The sequence below is a fragment of the Aristolochia californica genome, unplaced genomic scaffold (genome assembly GCF_029961685.1).
Source record: "Aristolochia californica isolate CCGP_79_NKW_82.1479 unplaced genomic scaffold, dmAriCali1.0.hap1 SCAF_6, whole genome shotgun sequence".
Lineage (NCBI taxonomy): Eukaryota > Viridiplantae > Streptophyta > Magnoliopsida > Piperales > Aristolochiaceae > Aristolochia > Aristolochia californica.
Genome location: NW_027182257.1, coordinates 43,691,993 through 43,711,544, shown reverse-complemented (window position 1 = coordinate 43,711,544; position 19,552 = coordinate 43,691,993). Strand labels below are relative to the sequence as shown.

The 19,552-nt window shown below is 38.0% G+C and overlaps 3 protein-coding genes across 3 annotated transcripts in view; all 3 read right to left on the bottom strand.

Annotated features, from left to right (window-relative positions):
* Window positions 1–3,632: 3,632 nt before the first annotated feature.
* LOC137934106 ((S)-coclaurine N-methyltransferase-like) lies at window positions 3,633–6,531 on the bottom strand. The gene is made up of 8 exons (XM_068778337.1): window positions 6,283–6,531; window positions 5,364–5,472; window positions 4,977–5,201; window positions 4,791–4,890; window positions 4,599–4,709; window positions 4,411–4,500; window positions 4,282–4,340; window positions 3,633–4,208 (listed from the first exon to the last, which is right to left on the bottom strand). Exons 1-8 carry the CDS (start codon window positions 6,452–6,454, stop codon window positions 4,013–4,015), a joined length of 1,062 nt encoding a protein of 353 aa, XP_068634438.1. The 5' UTR covers window positions 6,455–6,531; the 3' UTR covers window positions 3,633–4,012.
* Window positions 6,532–11,162: 4,631 nt separating this feature from the next.
* On the bottom strand, window positions 11,163–16,114 carry LOC137934622 ((S)-coclaurine N-methyltransferase-like). Its single transcript, XM_068779066.1, has 10 exons — window positions 15,572–16,114; window positions 15,079–15,262; window positions 13,883–13,991; window positions 13,495–13,719; window positions 13,309–13,408; window positions 13,117–13,227; window positions 12,907–12,996; window positions 12,781–12,839; window positions 12,510–12,707; window positions 11,163–11,224 (listed from the first exon to the last, which is right to left on the bottom strand). Exons 1-10 carry the CDS (start codon window positions 15,650–15,652, stop codon window positions 11,170–11,172), a joined length of 1,212 nt encoding a protein of 403 aa, XP_068635167.1. The 5' UTR covers window positions 15,653–16,114; the 3' UTR covers window positions 11,163–11,169.
* Window positions 16,115–19,502: 3,388 nt separating this feature from the next.
* Window positions 19,503–19,552, bottom strand: part of LOC137934073 ((S)-coclaurine N-methyltransferase-like) — a 7,664-nt gene continuing 7,614 nt past the window's right edge. The window contains exon 7 of the mRNA XM_068778287.1: window positions 19,503–19,552. This exon is cut by the window's right edge and continues 491 nt beyond it. The gene's annotated coding sequence lies outside the window, so the exon portion shown is untranslated.

Here is a 19,552-nt window from a genome sequence, read left to right as displayed (position 1 = left end):
TGTCGTCATGATAGGAGGGGTGTGCATGAAGCTAAAATGAGAAGGCTCTGCATGCATTTGAATAATTAAATAGAGTGAGGAGAAGACTCGTGAAAAAAGGGTAGAGAGAAGGGGGATGATTTAGACCCACATGGGCAGCCAGAGAGTGGCCCCCTCTTTCCTTACGACTTTCTCACATGGGGTGCCTCGCGATTATCCTGCTTGCAATTCATGGACCCCTCTCTGTTACCACGTGGCTGGCACAAAAAGTTCTTTAGAGGTAAGGAACCCCTTAAACAGGTAAAAGTGAAAGGGAGGATTAGCACAAAGGACATCTCACTGGGTTGGGATGGCTGCCTTGGTAGGGCTCTGCTCAGATGGGATCATGAAAAGAACCCAATACCTTTTTCTTCATTAGATGATGAACATGGATGTAGCTGACTTCGAACTCTGCTCATTCAAATCAATTTTCAGTGCGTGCCTACTGTTTGCTCAAATGCCTTAAAGTGAAAGGGAGGATTAGGACAAAGGACATCTCACTTAATTGGGATGTCTGCCATGGTAGGGCTCTGCTCATATGGAATCATGAAAAGAATCCAATACCTTTTTCTTCATTAGATGATGAACATGGATTTAGCTGACTTCAGACTCTGCTCATTCAAATCAATTTTCAGTGCATGCCTACAGTTTGCTCAAATGCCTCTGTCATGGAATCTTCAACATGTGCGGCTGGAGAGTGGTGCCCCGAGTTGATAATGTTGTTTAGGCTCCAATCTGTTCGGACCTGAGCAGCTGAGATTATCTACTCTGAACATTGTTTCATGGACACGATTTATACTGATTGATCTTCTTAATTGGCACCTGACTGAGCGACAGACGTATCTAGAGAAGATTCAGAAAGAAAGTCTGTGCTCGAGCAATTCATTCAAGCTTCGAGTTTCATGTGAGAGCTTCAATGGGCAGTTGCCAGATGTGGAATGCAGGTGGACAGTGCCAGATGGATAAAAGAAAGAGTATGAGATGCGACTTTGTTACAAACAATCGAAGGGCGGTTCTGTTGGAGCAGACTCTGCGTCTCCCAAAGCAAAGAGTTTATCCTGTATTTGCATGCAGCCTGATTATTCAGAGGATAAATGTTGTTTGTCAACTGACGTTTTTGAATTATTCAGATTTCTCAGGGAGAGAAGTTTCCATCTCGGAACACACTGTTATCGAATCAAATTCACAATGACCAGACATGGATAGCTCAAATGAAAATTTTACCGGTCGACCAAATTTTGTAGTATTTGTACCGAATGTAAATGATAAAATAAAAAAAATCTCTGTTGATTTTCAGGATTTCATAAATTTAGTTCACGGAGATAAAAGGGAAAAAAACTAATTAGGAGAAAACCGGAGGAAAAAGGGTTATTGAATTGATTATTCCTTACCCTCCCCCTGAAACTCTATTTATAGATTTTTAAAATTATAATATTATAATAATACCCCTGAACTTAAAGTTTAGGGTTTTAACCATGGAACTTTAATATAATTACATTAATGTCATATCTATGAGATTGACCTTTTATTTACCATTTTGCCATCAATGTATGTGGGTTTATGAGCCTGAGCCCATCTTTTATATCTCTTGGATCTATGGATCTTCCTTGGTCTTATGGGTTTGGGCCCATATTCTTATACACTTTGATACGTGGGTCTTCCTTGGTCGTGTGGACTTGTGCCTTATCTTCCAACACTCTTTCTCAAGTTGGGGGTGAGAGAATAGTATGAACTCCTAGTTTACTGCAAATGATGTATAAAATCTTTTTTGTATAATATGTTTTCATCTTCTAACACTCCCCCTCACGTTGGTGCTCTCGTTCATGAGGCCCTACTGGTATATCATTCCTAGCCTTTAAGACATTGCTCTGAAGTGTCCACCTCCACCACCGTGTTCCTCCATAGGACAACGACTCTCAAGTAGTAGAGTAATATATGATATTAAATGGGGGAAGTAACATAGATATAACAATAAGTTTCTCCGTCATTGACTTTCAACCACAAAAATGTGATATTTTTTATGGGGATGAAGTTCCACCGTCATGGACTTTCAACTACAAAAAAATTTATAATTTTTACGGGGATGATGTTCCTCTATCATGAACTCCCAAACACAAAAATTTGATATTTTTTATGGGGATGAAGTTCCTCCGTCATGGACTCCCAACAACAAATAAATTTGATATTTTTGACGTAGCTGCCAATAAATATAACAATAAGTTCTTTCGTCATGGACTCCCAACATAATTTTTTTTTCTATATTTTTTATGGGTTTGACAATAAATAATGGTTCTTTAATAATAATGTCTCATCAAAAGAGACACAATCTCAGCAGCTTAAATGGGTTTAGCTTGGGCCCACTTAACATGACCCAAAATAATCCTTGTAAAATAACCCATAAAACAGTCCAATGCACATATCTAGACTAAATAATATAGTGACCAACGAATAATTTGTCAATTATTTAAAAATAATAATCCAGCCAAAAAAAAAAATTAACAAGTCGGGCCAAAATCTAGGGCACATTTACCGAGGCAGAAATTAAGCGGCCCGAGTCAGGTTGACCCGGAACGAGTTGGTCCGAGTTTACTCGTCTGGAATAGAAGAGTGGTTGGCTGGGTCAACTCGAGCAGAAGAAAATACAGTCTGGCGCTTGCCCGCTAGGTTAACCCGGCCGATCCGGGTTGGGTAGAACGGGTGCGGCCCGGATTAAATCTGGGGCTTCCTAACTTGGGAAGGAAGAATTTTAATTTTTCAACATCTTCTCTCTTCCCCGATGCCGAACAGAGCGAGACACCAGCAATGTTCGGACGGCAATTACAGCAAGATTATGGAAGAAACTTTCTGTCCAGAGAAGAGGAGTTTCCGAAAAATATTTCTGAAGATGGCCAGCAGCAAAAAGAAACTTTTTGACCGCAACAATGCATCCTTCTTCCTCTCGGCAGCAGGTTTCCCTGATTTGTCGTCCAGAAAACGGCAACGAAGATGACGCTCGGCAGACGAGTTGTTGCCTAAGATAGCAAAGGAAAGGCCATCATCTTCGTCCTCCCCAAAACGGCAACCCAAGTGGCATTACCATTTTGATACAACAGCTCAGACGATAGATTACGGGATGACCTGTGTGACTTCCAAAAAAAATAGCAACAACGGTGTCCTGGAAGAGGCAACGCCATATAACAGCAACCGATATAATCGTTTATATGCAGTAACTCAGAATAAAGACACGAAGCCAGATCCGACTTGCAGCAATTGCCGAGATACAGTGACCACAGAATAATAGCAATGACAGGGAGATCCGATGAACCAGGTATCACAGACCAGTATTTTTCTGGATGCTGGTTTCTGAACAGATTGGATCTGATCCAGCGCTAGAGAAGAGACTTCTTTTATCGAAGCAGGTGACTAAGAGTTCGGCTGAAAGAAGCATGGAGTATTGCTATTTCTACTGTTGCTGCTATACTAAGGGGAAATTTGAATCCATTAGAGATGGTCCACCATTTCCTTTTACAAATAATTGAGAAACAAAAGGAAATCTAGATTGCTCTTGAATTCTTTATATGCCTAAAGAGAATGCCTTATCTAAAGTATATGCAAGATTATTTAGTCTTAAAAGAGGTGACAAGACAGTAACTAACTACTATTAAGGAGTTCTATAGCATTTAACATAATATCATCATTCATCATCCCTTCACCACAGGTGAAAAGGAGCTTAGAAACAACTGCCCCTTGATACTCAAGGGCGATCAAAATCTGCACAAGGTTGTGGTAGAGCTGATAGAAGCCGAGGACGTGATAGTTCTAGAGGTAGAGGCTATGGTGAAGGTGAAAGTGAAAGGAGGTGTTTACATTGTGGGCGTACCAATTACTTCTCTAGGAAAACCAGTTTGGGCCTAAATTCAAGCGGTAGATCTTTATTTAACACAAATTCATTTCAAAAGCATCCAACTTCACACATATTGCTACTCTGAATGCAGAGACACCCAGCATTTTCCGCCTATTTTTTCTTAAAGAGGAGATGAGAAGTCATCCATTCTTCCCCTCTTCTGTAGCCGAATATTTCATTTCCAAAGATGCAAAATCCTCGCCAGTAGTTTATCTCTTTGAGAGCTGCTTCTTTGCTACCATATGTTAATTCCAATATTTCCTTTCCCGTATCCATATTAGCGTCCAACCTCTTCAACCACTCATCCCTGTATCAGATTAAACTAGGAACATAAATCTTTACCAAAAAGCAAATTAAGCTATATATTTTTCTCTACTTACGCGGTGCGCGAAAAATGCTTCCCACTGAGAACCCAATGATCCACAAGGGAAACGTCATCCTGTAACACATGAACAGTAGTATGAATTCCTAGAATAAAAAAGACAGTCTAGTCTGAATAAAAATCTTACTTGGAAGTGGAGAAGAAAGGTGGCTGAAGGTATAATCAAAGACCCAGGGGGGAAAATGTATTCACTGAACCAATCATCTTCATCGAGAGGCTAACAAAGGAAAATTGCATAGAAAACATTTATCAGAAACATGGCTAACTTTTAGAAAAATTAAAGAGGAAAGGGAGAGTCTAAGCTTCAGAAATTACCTCGTATTGGTAAGCAAAGCTCTTGTGACAAACATGGTCGACAAAAAGAAGGCCATCTTGGGTCATCCACTGAGATATGTGCTGAAGAAGAAGGCCGTAGTTCTTCATATGCTGTCACCAAGAGCATAAGCATTGCAGCTTTTTCAGGTACATTTCTTTGCAGAAGAATGTAGGAGAAGCTCTTTCACATACCTCAAACAAACCAACAACTAGTATTCTGTCAAAAGTGGTCTCCATCGTGAGTTTGGCAATGTCTTCTAATAGGACCTCCACATTTGACAGATTCAGGATCCTAGTGAGAGGAGCAAAGGAGATGGCGTTCATTTCTAAACACACCCAGAAGCTTAAAGAAAGTAGAGTTGGATCAATTTAGCTCACCTGCACTGGTCTTCGATGTACTTCTTCTGTGAAGCAGAGTTTGTGATGGCTGTGACATGAGAGTTCTTGTATTTTTTAGCAACATGAAGAGTAAAGGCTCCTTGCCCACATCCAAGATCAAGAAGCTTTTGGACATCTTTTAGCTGCGCTCTTTCACAGTACAAATCAAGCATTGCTGCCTCTGCTTCATCTAATGTCATGGAGTCATCCTTGAAATAGCATGCACTGCAAAATGTTACAGCATAATCAAGTCCAACTAGAAAAGAAATAAGAAACCAAACTAGTTGTAATTGTTATTTCAGAAAAAGCATCCTCAAGTTGTCGTTTTTTCTACTATCTGATGCAAAAACTCTTCCTTGTTCTTGAAAGCTGGGAATAGTAACACACCTTCCTTTCAATAGTTTTCCGAACATGGTCTTGAGGAAGGAAGCTGGCATCTCGTACATCTCGGAGTTCAAAGAATCAGACTCAGTAGCGATCCCCAGTTTTCGGAGAGCTGGGCAGTGAGCAGAAATTTGTATTTTTATCAAATCATAAGAAAAATAATTAGATAAATAATCAGCACCATTTCGTTTCTCAAAAGGGAATTCTATGTAGAACAATCTCCAAGAAGAAAAGTTAGTTGTTTTCCAGGACGCATGTTATGTTTCTGTGCAAAATATTGGGAAGAAGGGGAGACCATGCGGCCTATGTGCCGGAGATACCTTGGCTTGCTGAGGGGTTGGGAAAGCTCCCCCTGCCATTTTGCTGCAGGTTGAGCTCCTAGTCTGGTAGTACCGAGGGGGGGGCTTCCCCCATCTGCTTATGCAAGCAAGGGTCTCCCTCCCCTCAAAAACCAAGTTGGAAGTAGGTCTGTTATGTAGACCACGGCGGGGGACGGGTTTCATTCACACCTGACTGGTCCTGTTATTTCCTATGGTAGCATAAATCAACCGCCATCGTACTGGATTATTATCAGTTCTCTGTTCTCTATCACCCTTGTTAATGTTGGGTCCCGATTTCATTCGGGACAGAATTGTAAATCCAACAGTTAAAGCCAACATCTGCAATTAAAAAAAGATAATTCTCACCTTTCAACAGCTCTGACATAAATTTTATAATAGTAAAAAATGATATTCATCCGTGAGCACTCGGCACAGATATTTCAGCACAAGGAATTTTCTATGGGAAACTTCTCTATATAAAGATTTTTCATGCAGTCTCAGCATTAGAAGCGCTCGCTAGGAGATTGTAAAGCAGTTTTTTTTTCTGGAAAAGAGATCGTAGTGTGACGAGAGAGAAGCAGAGAAAAAAAAAAGAAACATACACTTGACCAAGGTGATTATCTCCGCAGCTTGTTCCTCGTAAGTGGGTTTCTGGCACCATTGAAGACGCCTTTCGAGCTCGGTTCTCATCAGTCTCCGGAGCTCATCATCTGGAACAGACCCTTCCTCCAACCTCTTCAGCAACTCTAGCTTGATGGGGTTCTCGGGTGCCATGGCCGGAGAGATCAACTATGAAGCTCGTCACCTGGAGTCCTGTGAAGATCTCAACGTGGGTGTTCGATGAGCAAGAAAATGATGTTTATATTGGGTCGATGAAATGATATTCTTAGTTTTTCCTCCCACGTGATGACCACCGTGGTTTCAGAGGAGACATGGGCCGTGTCAGAAGAGACCCCCCCCCACACCCAACCCCCGACAACGTGGGTGTTCGATGAGCAAGAGAATGATGTTTATATTGGGTCGATGAAATGATATTCTTAGTTTTTCCTCCCACGTGATGACCACCGTGGTTTCAGAGGAGACATGGGCCGTGTCAGAAGAGACCCCCCCCCCCCCCCACACCCAACCCCCGACAAAGGGGGGACGTCTGCAGTTCACTTTCGATTCTTACCCTTCAAGTAGGAACTGGGACGGGAGGAGGAATCAGACAGCAACAGTGACAGGCTGACAGCACTAATCAAACGAGATAGGCTTAAGTTAGAGCATTTAATTTAATTTCTCTCACTCGATCATAGAAGGAACCAACAACTAATTCTGCACTTACTCCGTCATAGAATACCAAACAACTAATTCTCATCAACGAAGTGGGTGGCTGGTTGGTTGTAACACCTTGGATTCTTACAAAAACTAACAAAAAATAAACAAATTTGGGCTATAAAAATACTGTTGGATTCAACACATGTGTCTTCAAGAAAGACAAATTGACGTCTTCTTCTTGCCTTAACAACTTGTAATTTGTACTGTTTCGTGTAAAGATGGTCAAGACTTTGTACATTTCATTAAGGACTTGTTTGTGCCTTTTTTAGGAAATGTTGGAAAGATATTTCTAATAGAAATTTGTTTTCAGGGACTATTAGTACCTCATGTTTCAAGTAAGATTTTTCAATCTAGATGGGTTGAAAAATTATATGGAAAATTTTGATAATTAATATTGTAATATTTTCGGTACAAGGCAAATTTTTATGGTAATTTTGTATTTGAAAATTTATTTTATTGAAAATTTATCGGATAAGTATGGTAATGTATGCGATATATTAGTAATTTCATTTATTTTCCTAAAAAATACACTAACAAGTCCATTTAATTTTTCTTAGAAATTTCTAAGCAATTTCATATAATTTCCTAGTAATACAATAATAGGATTTTATCTTAAGGTTTGTTGGAAATGTGTATCCTAGAAAAAATATTTTTAAGTTTTCTTGGGATATAAATTTCTAACCAAGGGCACTAACAAAGCCCTTTTGCGGATTCCCGGCTTCCATGATTGCAGCACAATTTCCAAGTCCAAGATATCCAATCGAGCTTTGCATCAAATAAACCAAGGTAACATTCGAATGGTTCTCATAGGCATGTGCTTGAGTAAGGAAATTGCCAATGGACATCACATTGGATTGGGATGGCTGCCTTGGTAGAGCTCTGCTCAGATGGGATCATGAAAAAAACCCAATACCTTTTTCTTCATTAGATGATGAACATGGATGTAGCTGACTTCGAACTTTGCTCATTCAAATCAATTTTCAGTGCGAGCCTACTGTTTGCTCAAATGCCTTCAAGTGAAAGGGAGGATTAGGACAAAGGACATCTCACTTAATTGGGATGTCTGCCATGGTAGGGCTCTGCTCAGGTGGAATCATGAAAAAAATCCAATACATTTTTCTTCATTAGATGATGAACATGGATTTAGCTGACTTCAAACTCTGCTCATTCAAATCAATTTTCAGTGCATGCCTACAGTTTGCTCAAATGCCTCTGTCATGGAATCTTCAACATGTGCGGCTGGAGAGTGGTGCCCCGAGTTGATAATGTTGTTTAGGCTCCAATCTGTTCGGACCTGAGCAGCTGAGATTATCTACTCTGAACATTGTTTCATGGACACGATTTATACTGATTGATCTTCTTAATTGGCACCTGACTGAGCAACAGACGTATCTAGAGAAGATTCAGAAAGAAAGTCTGTGCTCGAGCAATTCATTCAAGCTTCGAGTTTCATGTGAGAGCTTCAATGGGCAGCTGCCAGATGTGGAATGCAGGTGGACAGTGGCAGATGGATAAAAGAAAGAGTATGAGATGCGACTTTGTTACAAACAATCGAAGGGCGGTTCTGTTGGAGCAGACTCTGCGTCTCCCAAAGCAAAGAGTTTATCCTGTATTTGCCTGCAGCCTGATTATTCAGAGGATAAATGTTGTCCGTCAACTGACGTTTTTGAATTATTCAGATTTCCCAGAGATAGAAGTTTCTATCTCGGAACACACTGTTATCGAATCAAATTCACAATGACCAGAGATGGATAGCTCAAATGGAAATTTTACCGGTCCACCAAATTTTGTAGTATTTGTACCGAATGTAAATGATAAAACAAAAAAAATCTCTGTTGATTTTCAGGACTTCATGAATTTAGCTTACAGAGAAAAAAAGAAAAAAAACTCATTAGGAGAAAACTGGAGGAAGAAGAGTTATGGAATTGATTATTCTTTACCCTCCCTCTGAAACTCTATTTATAGATTTATAAAATTATAATATTATAATAATACCCCTGAACTTAGAGTTTAGGATTTAGGGTTTTAATCCTTGAACTTTAATATAATTACATCAACGTCATATTTATGAGATGACTTTTTATTTACCATTTTGCCCTCAAAATATGTGGGCTTATGAGCCTGAGCCCATCTTCTATATCTCTTAGATCTATGGGTCTTTTTTGGTCTTATGGGTTTGGACCTATATTCTTATACACTTTGATATGTTGGTCTTTCTTGGTCGTGTGGGCTTGGGCCCTATCTTCTAACACTTCTTTCTTAAGTTGGGGGTGAGAGAACAGCATGAACTCCCAGCTTGCTGCAAATGATGTATAATTTTTTTTTTGTATAATATATTTAATCTTCTAACACTCCCTCTCACGCCGGTGCTCTCGTTCATGAGGCCCAACTGGTATATCACTCCTAGCCCCTAAGAATTGCTCTAAAGTGTCCACCTCTACCACTGTGTCCCTCCATAGGACAATGACTCTCAAGTGGTAGAGTAATATATGATATTAAAGGGGGAAAGTAACATAAATATAACAATAAGTTTCTCCGTCATTGACTTTCAACCACAAAAATGTGATATTTTTTACAGGGATGAAGTTCCTCCGTCATAGACTTCCAACTATAAAAATTTTGATATTTTTTATGGGATGAAGTTCCTCCATCATGGACTTCCAACTACAAAAAATTTGATATTTTTTACGGGGATGATGTTCTTCCATCATTGACTCCCAACCACAAAAATTTGATATTTTTGACAAGGATGAAGTTACTCCGTCATGGACTCTCAACCACAAATAAATTTGATATTTTTGACCAAGTTGCCAATAAATATAACAATAAGTTCCTCCGTCATGGACTCCCAACCAAATTTTTTTTTTTATATTTTTTACGGGGTTGACAATAAATAATGGTATGAGGCTACCTATTCTTCAATAATAATGTTTCATCAAAAGAGACACAATCTCAGTAGCTTAAATGGGTTTGGCTTGGGCCCACTTAACATGACCCAAAATAATCTTTGTAAAATAACCCATGAAATAGTCCAATGCACATATCTAGACCAAATAATATACTGACCAATGAATAATTTGTCAATTCTTCAAAAATAATAATCCAGCCAGAAAAAAAATTTAACGAGTTGTGTCGAAATCTAGGGCACATTTACCGAGGTAGAAATTAAGCGGCCTGAGTCAGGTTGACCCGGACCGAGTTGGTCCGAGTTGACTCGGTCTGGAATAGAAGAGTGGTTGGCTGGGTCAACTAGAGCAGAAGAAAATACAGTCTGGCGCTTGCCCGCTAGGTTAACCCGGCCGATCCGGGTTGGGTAGAACGGGTGCGGCCCGAATTTAATCTGGGGCTTCCTAACTTGGGAAGAATTTTAATTTTTCAACATCTTTCTCTTCCCCGATGCCGAACAGAACGAGACACCAACAATGTTCGGACGACAATTACAACAAGATTATGGAAGAAACTTTCTGTCCAGAGAAGAGGAGTTTCTGAAAAATATTTCTGAAGATAGCCAGTAGCAAAAAGAAACTTTTTGATCGCAACAATGCGTCCTTCTTCCTCTCGGCAGCAGGTTTCCCTGATTTGACGTCCAGAAAATGGCAACGAAGCTGGTGCTCGGCAGACGAGTTGTTGCCTAAGCTAGCAAAGGAAAGGCCAGCATATTCGTCCTCTCCAAAATGGCAACCCAACTTGCATTACCATTTTGAGACAACAGCTCAGACGATAGATTACGGGATGACCTGTGTGACTTCAAAAAAAATAGCAACAACGGTGTTCTGGAAGAGGCAACGCCATATAACAGCAACCGATATAATTGTTTATATACGGTAACTCAGAATAAAGACACGAAGCCAGATCCGACTGGCAGCAATTGCCGAGATACAGTGACCATAGAATAATAGCAATGACAGTATTTTTCTGGATGCTGGTTTCTGAACAGAGTGGATCCGATCCAATGCTAGAGAAGAGACTTCTTTTATCGAAGCAGGTGACTAAGAGTTCGGCTGAAAGAAGCATGGAGTATAGCAACAACGTATTGCTATTTCTACTGTTGCTGAATGCCAATCGAGAGTGTGAGAATATTGCTTTTGTTTCTGCTCCCAACACTGCTAAAAAATAGAGCAGATGGCTACCAATAAACGAGCCACAGTGATATGAAGTCCTCTCCATGGAGTTCATGTTGGCCAGAATAAGGAAGAGGTAAGGAAGAGGAGAACCATAGTGCAAGTGCTGCAAATATTTCTCCAACTCCAAACAGATAAGGTTAGAAGAGAATCAATAGATTTGCACCAACAGAAAATAAACTTTGATCATAAACTCTGTTGTAAGCAGCAAATAGCAGCAACGCCAACAGGTGTACTAGCCGAATAGAGAAAAATAAAAATAAAACAACAATATGACAAAAAACATAGCAAATTATGAGCAAAGAAAAAAAATAATGGGTCTTTTTGACTTTGAAAACCATAATTGAGAGTCCTGAAAATCAAAGCTCTAATACCATGTCGATTTTCAGGACTCCATGAATTTAGCTCATGGAGAAAAAATGAAAGAAACTCATTGGGAAAAAAAACTAGAAGAAGAAGTGTTATGGAATTGATTCTTCCTTATCCTCCCCATGAAGCTCTATTTATAGATTTATGAAACTATAATATTACAATAGTACCCCTAAACTTAGAGTTTAGGGTTTAGGGTTTTAACCTTGGAACTTTAATATAATTACATCAATGTCATCTCTATGAGATGACCCTTTATTTACCAACTTGCCATCAATATATATGGGCCTATGGGCCTTGAGCCCATCTTCTATATCTCTTGGATCTATGGGTCTTCCTTGGTATTATGGGTTTGAGCCCATCTTCTTATACACTTTGATATGTGGGTCTTCCTTGGTCGTGTTGGTTTGGGCTCTGTCTTCCAACAATCTTCAATTCCTCTTATAATATAAAAAGTAATAAGTAGGAAAATGGTATTGATGTAATATAACATTAAGTCACTTAAATGAGAAATAAAAGGAGACGGGGGTCGATTTTTTCTCCTTTAATGAGCAAAGTCTACACACTCTCCCTCTCATATCTCTCTCTTTCTTTTTTCTTTTTTCTTCTCTCCGTTTTTCTTGTCTCCTTCTATTTTATACCTTTTTACATAGTACCAAAGCATTAAGATCCAGATTCAATGGTCGAAGTGTACCCAAGATCCCAATTGTATGCAAGATTATTTAGTCTTAAAAGAGGTGCCAAGACAGTAACTAACTACTATAAGGAGTTCCATAGCATTTAACACAATATCATATTCATCATCCCTTCACCACAGGCGAAAAGGAGCTCAGAAACAACTGCCCCTTGATACTCAAGGGCGATCAAAATCTGCACAAGGTTGTGGTAGTTCTAGAGGTAGAGGCTATGGTGAAGGTGAGGTAAACCAGTTTGGGCTTCTTTATTTAACACAAATTCATTTCAAAAGCATCCAACTTCACTCATATTGCTACTCTGAATGCAGAGACACTCAGCATTCTCACCCTATTTTTTTCTTAAAGAGGAGATGAGAAGTCATAAATTCTTCCCCACTTCTGTAGCCGCATATCTCACTTCCAAAGATGCTAAATCCTCGCCAGTAGTTTATCGCTTTGAGAGCTGCTTCTTTGCTGCCATATGTTAATTCCAATATTTCCTTCCCCGTATCCATATTAGCGTCCAACCTCTTCAACCACTCGTCCCTGTATCAGATAAAACTAGGAACATAAATCTTTACCAAAAAGCAAATTAAGCTATATATTTTTCTCTACTTACGCCGTGCGCGAAAAATGCTTCCCACTGAGAACCCAATGATCCACAAGGGAAACGTCATCCTGAAACACATGAACAGTAATATGAATTCCAAGATTAAAAAAGACTGTCTAGTCGAGTAAATCTTACCTGGAAGTGGAGAAGAAAGGAGGCCGAAGGTATAATCAAAGACCCAGGGGGGAAAAAGTATTCACTGAACCAGTCATCTTCATCGAGAGGCTAACAAAGGAAAATTACATAGAAAACATTTATCAGAAACATGGCTAACTTCTAGAAAAACTAAAGAGGGAAAGAATTATTGTGGTGACCAAAAGGAAGAGTCTAAGCTTCAGAAATTACCTCGAATTGGACAGCAAAGCTCTTGTGACAAACATGGTCGACAAAAAGAAGGCCATCTTGGGTCATCCACTGAGATATGTGCTGAAGAAGAAGGCCGTAGTTCTTCATATGCTGTCAACCAAAGCATAAGCATTACAACCTTTTCAAGTTCATTTCTTTCCAGAAGAAGCTACGAGAAGCTCTTTCACATACCTCAAACAATCCAACAACTAGTATTCTGTCAAAGGTGGTATCCAATGTGAGTTTGGTAATGTCTTCTAATAAGACCTCCACGTTTGACAGCTTCAGCATCCTAGTGAGAGGAGCAAAGGAGCTGGCGTTCATTTCTAAACACACCCGGGAGCCAAAAGAAAGTCGTTTTGGATCAGTTTAGCTCACCTGCATTGGTCTTCGATGTACTTCTTCTGTGAGGCTGAGTTTGTGATGGCTGTGACATGACAGTTCTTATATTTTTGAGCAACATGAAGAGTAACGGCTCCTTGCCCACATCCAAGATCCAGAAGCTTTTGGCCATCTTTTAGCTGTGCTCTTTCACAGTACAAATCAAGCATTGCTGCCTCTGCTTCATCTAATGTCATGGAGTCATCCTTGAAATAGCATGCACTGCAAAATTTCACAGCATAATCATGTCCAACTAGAAAAGAAATAAGAAAACAAACTACTTGTAATTGTTACTTCAGAAAAAGCATCCTCTAAGTTGTGTTTTTTTCTATTATCTGATGCAAAAACTCTTCCTGGTTCTTGAAAGCTGGGAATAGTAACACACCTTTCTTTCAATAGTTTTCCGAACATGGTCTTGAGGAAGGAAATTGGCACCTCGTACATCTCGGAGTTCAAAGAATCAGACTCAGTAGCGATCCCCAGTTTTCTGAGAGCTGGGCAGTGAGCAGAAATTTGTATTTTTATCAAATCATAAGAAAAATATATAAGGCCTGTTAGTACAGTTTCAGGAGAAAAAAATTAGATAAATCTTTTCTAGGTACATCAGCACCATTTCGTTTCTCAAAAGGGAATTCTATGTAGAACAATCTCCAAGAAGAAAAGGTTAGTAGTTTTCCAGGACGATGTTATGTTTCTGTGCAAAATATTGGGAAGAAGAGGAGACCATGCGGCCTCCGCGCACAAGCAAAAGGAGATCCCTTGGCTTGCTGAGGGGTTGGTAAAGCTCCCCCTGCCATTTCTCTGCAGGTTGAGCTCCAACTCTGGTAGCACCGAGGGGGGCTTCCCCCATCTGCTTATGCATGCAAGGGACTCCCTCCCCTCCTCAAAAACAAAGTTGGAAGTAGGTCTGTTATGTTAGACCACGGCGGGGGATGGGTTTCATTCACACCTGACTGGTCCTGTTATTTCCTACGGTATCATAAATCAACCGCCATCGTATTGGATTATTATCCGTTCTTAGTTCTCTATCACCCTTATTAAAGCCAACATCTGCAATAAAAAAGAAAATTCTCACCTTTCAACAGCTCTGACATAAATTTAATAATAGTAAAAATGATATTCATCGGTCAGCACTCATCACACATATTTCAACTTTAGGATTTTCCTAATGTTTTATTTTAATTTCTTGAAAGGCAGGTTGCAGCCGCCCCCTCCGACCCCTCTTCCAATACGATTCAGAGCTCCCTTTTCAATACTTCATTTTTCTTTCTTTTCAGAGCTATGAGATTGACATACTCAAGCTGAAGATTTATCTTCTCTGCAATTAAGCTCTCTACTTGGAGACCGCATTTCCAGTATAACTTCTTCTGATCATCGAGACTCTGGAACTCGTGCTTGATTCCGTTTTACAAAATTTCCTGCTATTTTTCTATGAATATGGGGAACTTCACTATATAAAGATTTTCCATGCACAGTCTCAGCATTAGAAGCTCGCTAGGTGATTGTAAAGCAGTTTTTTTTTCTGGAAAAGAGATCATAGTGTAACGAGAGAGAAGCAGAGATTAAAAAAAAGACACATACCCTTGACCAAGGTGATGATCTCCGCAGCTTGTTCCTCGTAAGTAGGTTTCTGACACCATTGAAGACGCCTTTCGATCTCGATTCTCATCAGTCTCCGGAGCTCATCATCTGGAACAGACCCTTCTTCCAACCTCTTCAGCAACTCCAACTTGACGGGGTTCTTAGGTGACATGGCCGGCGAGATCTTAGCAAGTGTTGAAGATTTGATAAGATTTTAAGGGATAATAAGACAGGGTCAGGAGATGCGTCGTCGCTTAAGTTTATAGCATGTAATTTAATTGCTTTCATCGTACAATAATGTTGCCGTGATTATATTAATCAGGTATATATTATAAAATTGCAAAAGAGACAGAGAGTATGACAATGTTGACTACAACTTAATAGTTTTATTTTGTCTCTAATTCAATAAGCTTTTATCTTCCGAGACGAGAGTCCAATATTAGTCTTAAAAAATTAATAAAAAATTTCTAAAGTGGTTTGAAAAGAGCCGCACCGGAAGTAGGGGCGGACGGAATCGCATCGTGTGGATGAAAGTCATCGGCACTGGAGGCTGTTGAAGCGAACGGAATCGCATTGCTCAAAGGAAGAGCAGCCACACTGATAATGACTGAAGCGGACTTAATCGCATCGTTTAGATGGGAAAAAGAGGTTCTATAGTGAGAGTTCACATGTGCGAACTTGTGCGGGACAAGGCGTAGGGGTAAACTTAGGTATTCAGTCTGGTTGCCAGCAAAGTAGGCGGCGGCAACGACAACCGGTAGCAGGGCAGAGACGAGATTTTTTTTTTTTTTTGTTGCGCGGGATGCGGTTGTGTAGATGGCAAAGGGAATAGTGAAGGATGGTGATGGTGCCAGCGAAACAGAACGATAGTGATGTCGTCGGTGAGATAGAGCAGCGGGCGAAGGCTAACAATGACATCAACGATGATGGTGGCGATGGGAGGCAGCGGGGCGGAGGGATTTTGGCGCAATGGCAGAGGTAGAGGCAATGGCGAGGGTGGTCATCGGTGACAGTGGGGAAGTTCGAAAACAGAGGAGGGTAGTCGTCGGCAAGGATTTTTTTTTTTTTTAGAATATCTTCGACAAATTGTACAGAGAAGGGGAAAAGAAAAGCAGCGGGTCTAGGCAACGGTAGTGGGCCGCGGGAACGGAGGCTGTTCTAATAAGGATTTCCTACGATGTGAACAGATTCAGATTAATCGATCTGGAGAATAATATTATCGTGATTATCATTGATAAGATATAATTATTTATAGAATAATAACAGAGTCAATATTGATTACAACTCTACAGTTTAAGTCTGGCTCTATTTCAATCACCTTTTAATATTTTTATATTTATCCTTATTTCTATCACTTACTCGGTCATAGAATACCAAACAAATAATTCTCATCAATGACTTCGTTGGTTGGCTGGCTGGCTGGCCGGCTACTTGTAACACCTTGGATTCTTACTAAAACTAAGAAAAAATAAACAAATTTGGGTTATAAAAAAATTGTTGGATTCAATACCTGATGGGCATTGGGTCCTCAAGAAAGACAAGTCCATGTCTTTGTCTTCTAATTTGTAATGATTCATATAAAGATGGTTGGGGCTTTGAACATTTCATTAAGGCCTTGTTTGTGCCTTTTTTAGGAAATGTTGAAAAAATATTTCTAGTAGAAATACGTTTCTAGGGGCCATTAGTGCCTCATGTTTTTTGGAAACACTTTTTTAATTGAAAATTCTTAGTGGGAAAATCATATAATTTTTCAGGTAAGATTTTCCAACCAAGATGGGCTGAAAAAATCATATAAATGTTTTTTGAATAAATATTTGATAATTGATGTTGTAATACTTTCAGGCAATTTTCATAGTAATTTTGTAATGGATAATTTATTTTATTATAAATTTATCGGATAAGTATGGTAATGTATGAGATTGATTAATAATTTTTATTTAATTTTCTTGGAAAATGCACTAAAAATCCATTTATTTTTTCTTAGAAATTTCTAATATTTCTCATATAATTTCCTAGTAATGCACTACTAGGATTTTATTTGAAGGTTTGTTGAAAATTTGTATCCTAGAAAAAATATTTTTAACTTTTCTTAGGATATAAATTTCCAACAAGGGGCACTAACGGGGCCTAAGATAGTGGAACCTTATTCTAAGAAAAATATTTTAAAAATTTCCAAGGAAAATTAAATGGACCTGTTAGTGTCTTTTTTTTGAAAAATAAAAAAATATTAATAATCTATCTCATACAATACCATACTTATCAGATAAATTTTTAGTAAAATAAAATTTCAAATAAAAAATTGCCATGAAAAATTATATTGTGTTGAAAGTATTACAACATCAATTGTCAAATACTTATTCAAAACTTTTTCATACGGTTTTTCTGCTCATCTTAGCTGAAAAAACTTACTTGAAAAATTATATGATTTTCCTAGTAGGAATTTCTAGCTAGAAAAATGTTTACAGGAAACATAAAACATTAATGATCCTTGGAAACGTATTTCTACTATAAATGTCTTTCAACATTTCCTAGAAAAGGCATTAACAAGACCTATGAGATCAGTTGGTTGTGCTCCATTGCTAGAGGGTGGAGACACAACTACCAAAAACTAGCTCATACAACACATCCTTTTCTTTCCAAATGGTGACCACTATGTAACCAATAGTATACTAACTATCATTAATGATTAATAAAACAAAAAAGGCAAGAACATATAGAGGGATAAAAGGATGTAAAGTTGACGAGTAGTTTTTTTTTGTCTTTCAATAAGGTTGTAGTGACATGTAGTGTAGTGTGTGATTTATGATAGAGTCGGTTTTCACTTTTGACTGATTCTTCTTTACAAAATAGACCCTACAATTGGTTTGTTTTTCCAAGCCAAACAACACTAATACTACAAAACGGGTGTTTCTCTAAATTTTTTATTTTTATGGTTTTTCCAAAATAAATTTATATGTATCTGAAAGAAATAAAATAATTACTTTAAATTTATATTATCTTTGTTTTTATAATTATTATTATGTTGTTATAATTATTTAGGTATTACAAGATGATGCATGGTATCCTTTAAATTTGTAAGAATTTTATATATTTTTCATTAATTTTTATTAATTTTCTATTTATTTACCCATTTACTTGTTTATCGATCGATAATCAAGTAAATAAATAGAAAATGAGATACTCTTAGTTTTAATTAGACAACAGAATAGAAAAAAAATAATGAAAGGATAATTGAAATGGTATGCAAAATAGCTTATTTTGTTTCATTTGTATACCATTTAAAACCCTATTTTGACTATCTCCTATAACTTTTAACAAATTTTGATTGCATCCAAGTTTTTCTCCTATGAAAATTTATAGTATTTAAAAGTCACCAATTATTTCATCACATTTATAACAATGCTTTATCTTATTTTATCATAAAATAATCAAAAAAAGAAGATCAATCATTTATACAAGAAATAAAACTATAATAATAACAAAAAACCTTTTAAATTATTCAATTGAAATTTGATATTTAAGTTAAAAGTTGGGTGCAATCTAGTTTATATGGACTTGGATCCATACCTATTTTTATAGAAAAATAAATGCTCGCCTCTCTTAGTTGTATCTATTATATATATAGCTGATACATGTAAGATAATTACTCCTACAAAAGAAATTGAGGTTTCAAGGTAAAGATACCATTATTATCACTATTGAGAATTTGAATGACCAAAACTATCAAATTTATCTCATGGCTAAGAGGAAATTTGAATACTTTAGAGATGATCCACCGTTTCCTACTACAGATAAATATAAGAAACAAATGATAACCAAGTCATGAACTGACGGTCTCCTACTACAAATAATTAAGAAACAAATGATAACCAAGTCATGAACTGACCGTTTCCTACTACAAATAATTAAGAAATAAATGATAACCAAGTCATGAACTGACCGTTTCCTACTACAAATAATTAAGAAACAAATGATAACCAAGTCATGAACTGACCGTTTCCTACTACAAATAGTTAAGAAACAAATGATAACCAAGTCATGAACTGACCATTTCCTACTACAAATAGTTAGGAAACAAATGAAAAACCAAGTCATGAACTGACCGTTTCCTACTACAAATAGTTAAGAAACAAATGATAACCAAGTCATGAACTGACCGTTTCCTACTACAAATAATTAAGAAACAAATGACAACCAAATCATGAACTAGTTACTCAATAGCATGGACTCCAAGCTTAAGAGTCAAATTATGAATTGTGAAACTGCTAAGGAAATCTAGATTGCTCTTGAATTCTTTATATGCGCAAGAGAATGCCTTATCTAAAGTCTATGCAAGATTATTTAATCTTAAAAGAGGTGACAAGACAATAACTAACTACTATAAGGAGCTCCATAGGATTTAACACAAGATCATCATTCATCATCCCTTCACCACAGGTGAAAAAAGAGCTTACAAGGCATCGAAAACCAAAAA

Coding starts and splice junctions, on each gene's coding strand:
- LOC137934106 (XM_068778337.1), bottom strand. CDS start 6,454: ATGGCACCCGAGAACCCCATCAAGCTAGAGTTGCTGAAGAGGTTGGAG. Junction 4,891..4,976: donor TACATCGAAGACCAGTGCAG/GTGAGCTAAATT, acceptor TCCTCTCACTAG/GATCCTGAATCTGTCAAATG. Junction 4,341..4,410: donor CCTTTCTTCTCCACTTCCAA/GTAAGATTTTTA, acceptor CATGTGTTACAG/GATGACGTTTCCCTTGTGGA.
- LOC137934622 (XM_068779066.1), bottom strand. CDS start 15,652: ATGCGATTCCGTTCGCTTCAACAGCCTCCAGTGCCGATGACTTTCATC. Junction 13,228..13,308: donor TAGTTGTTGGATTGTTTGAG/GTATGTGAAAGA, acceptor TTTGGTTGACAG/CATATGAAGAACTACGGCCT. Junction 12,708..12,780: donor AAGCATTTTTCGCGCACGGC/GTAAGTAGAGAA, acceptor TATCTGATACAG/GGACGAGTGGTTGAAGAGGT.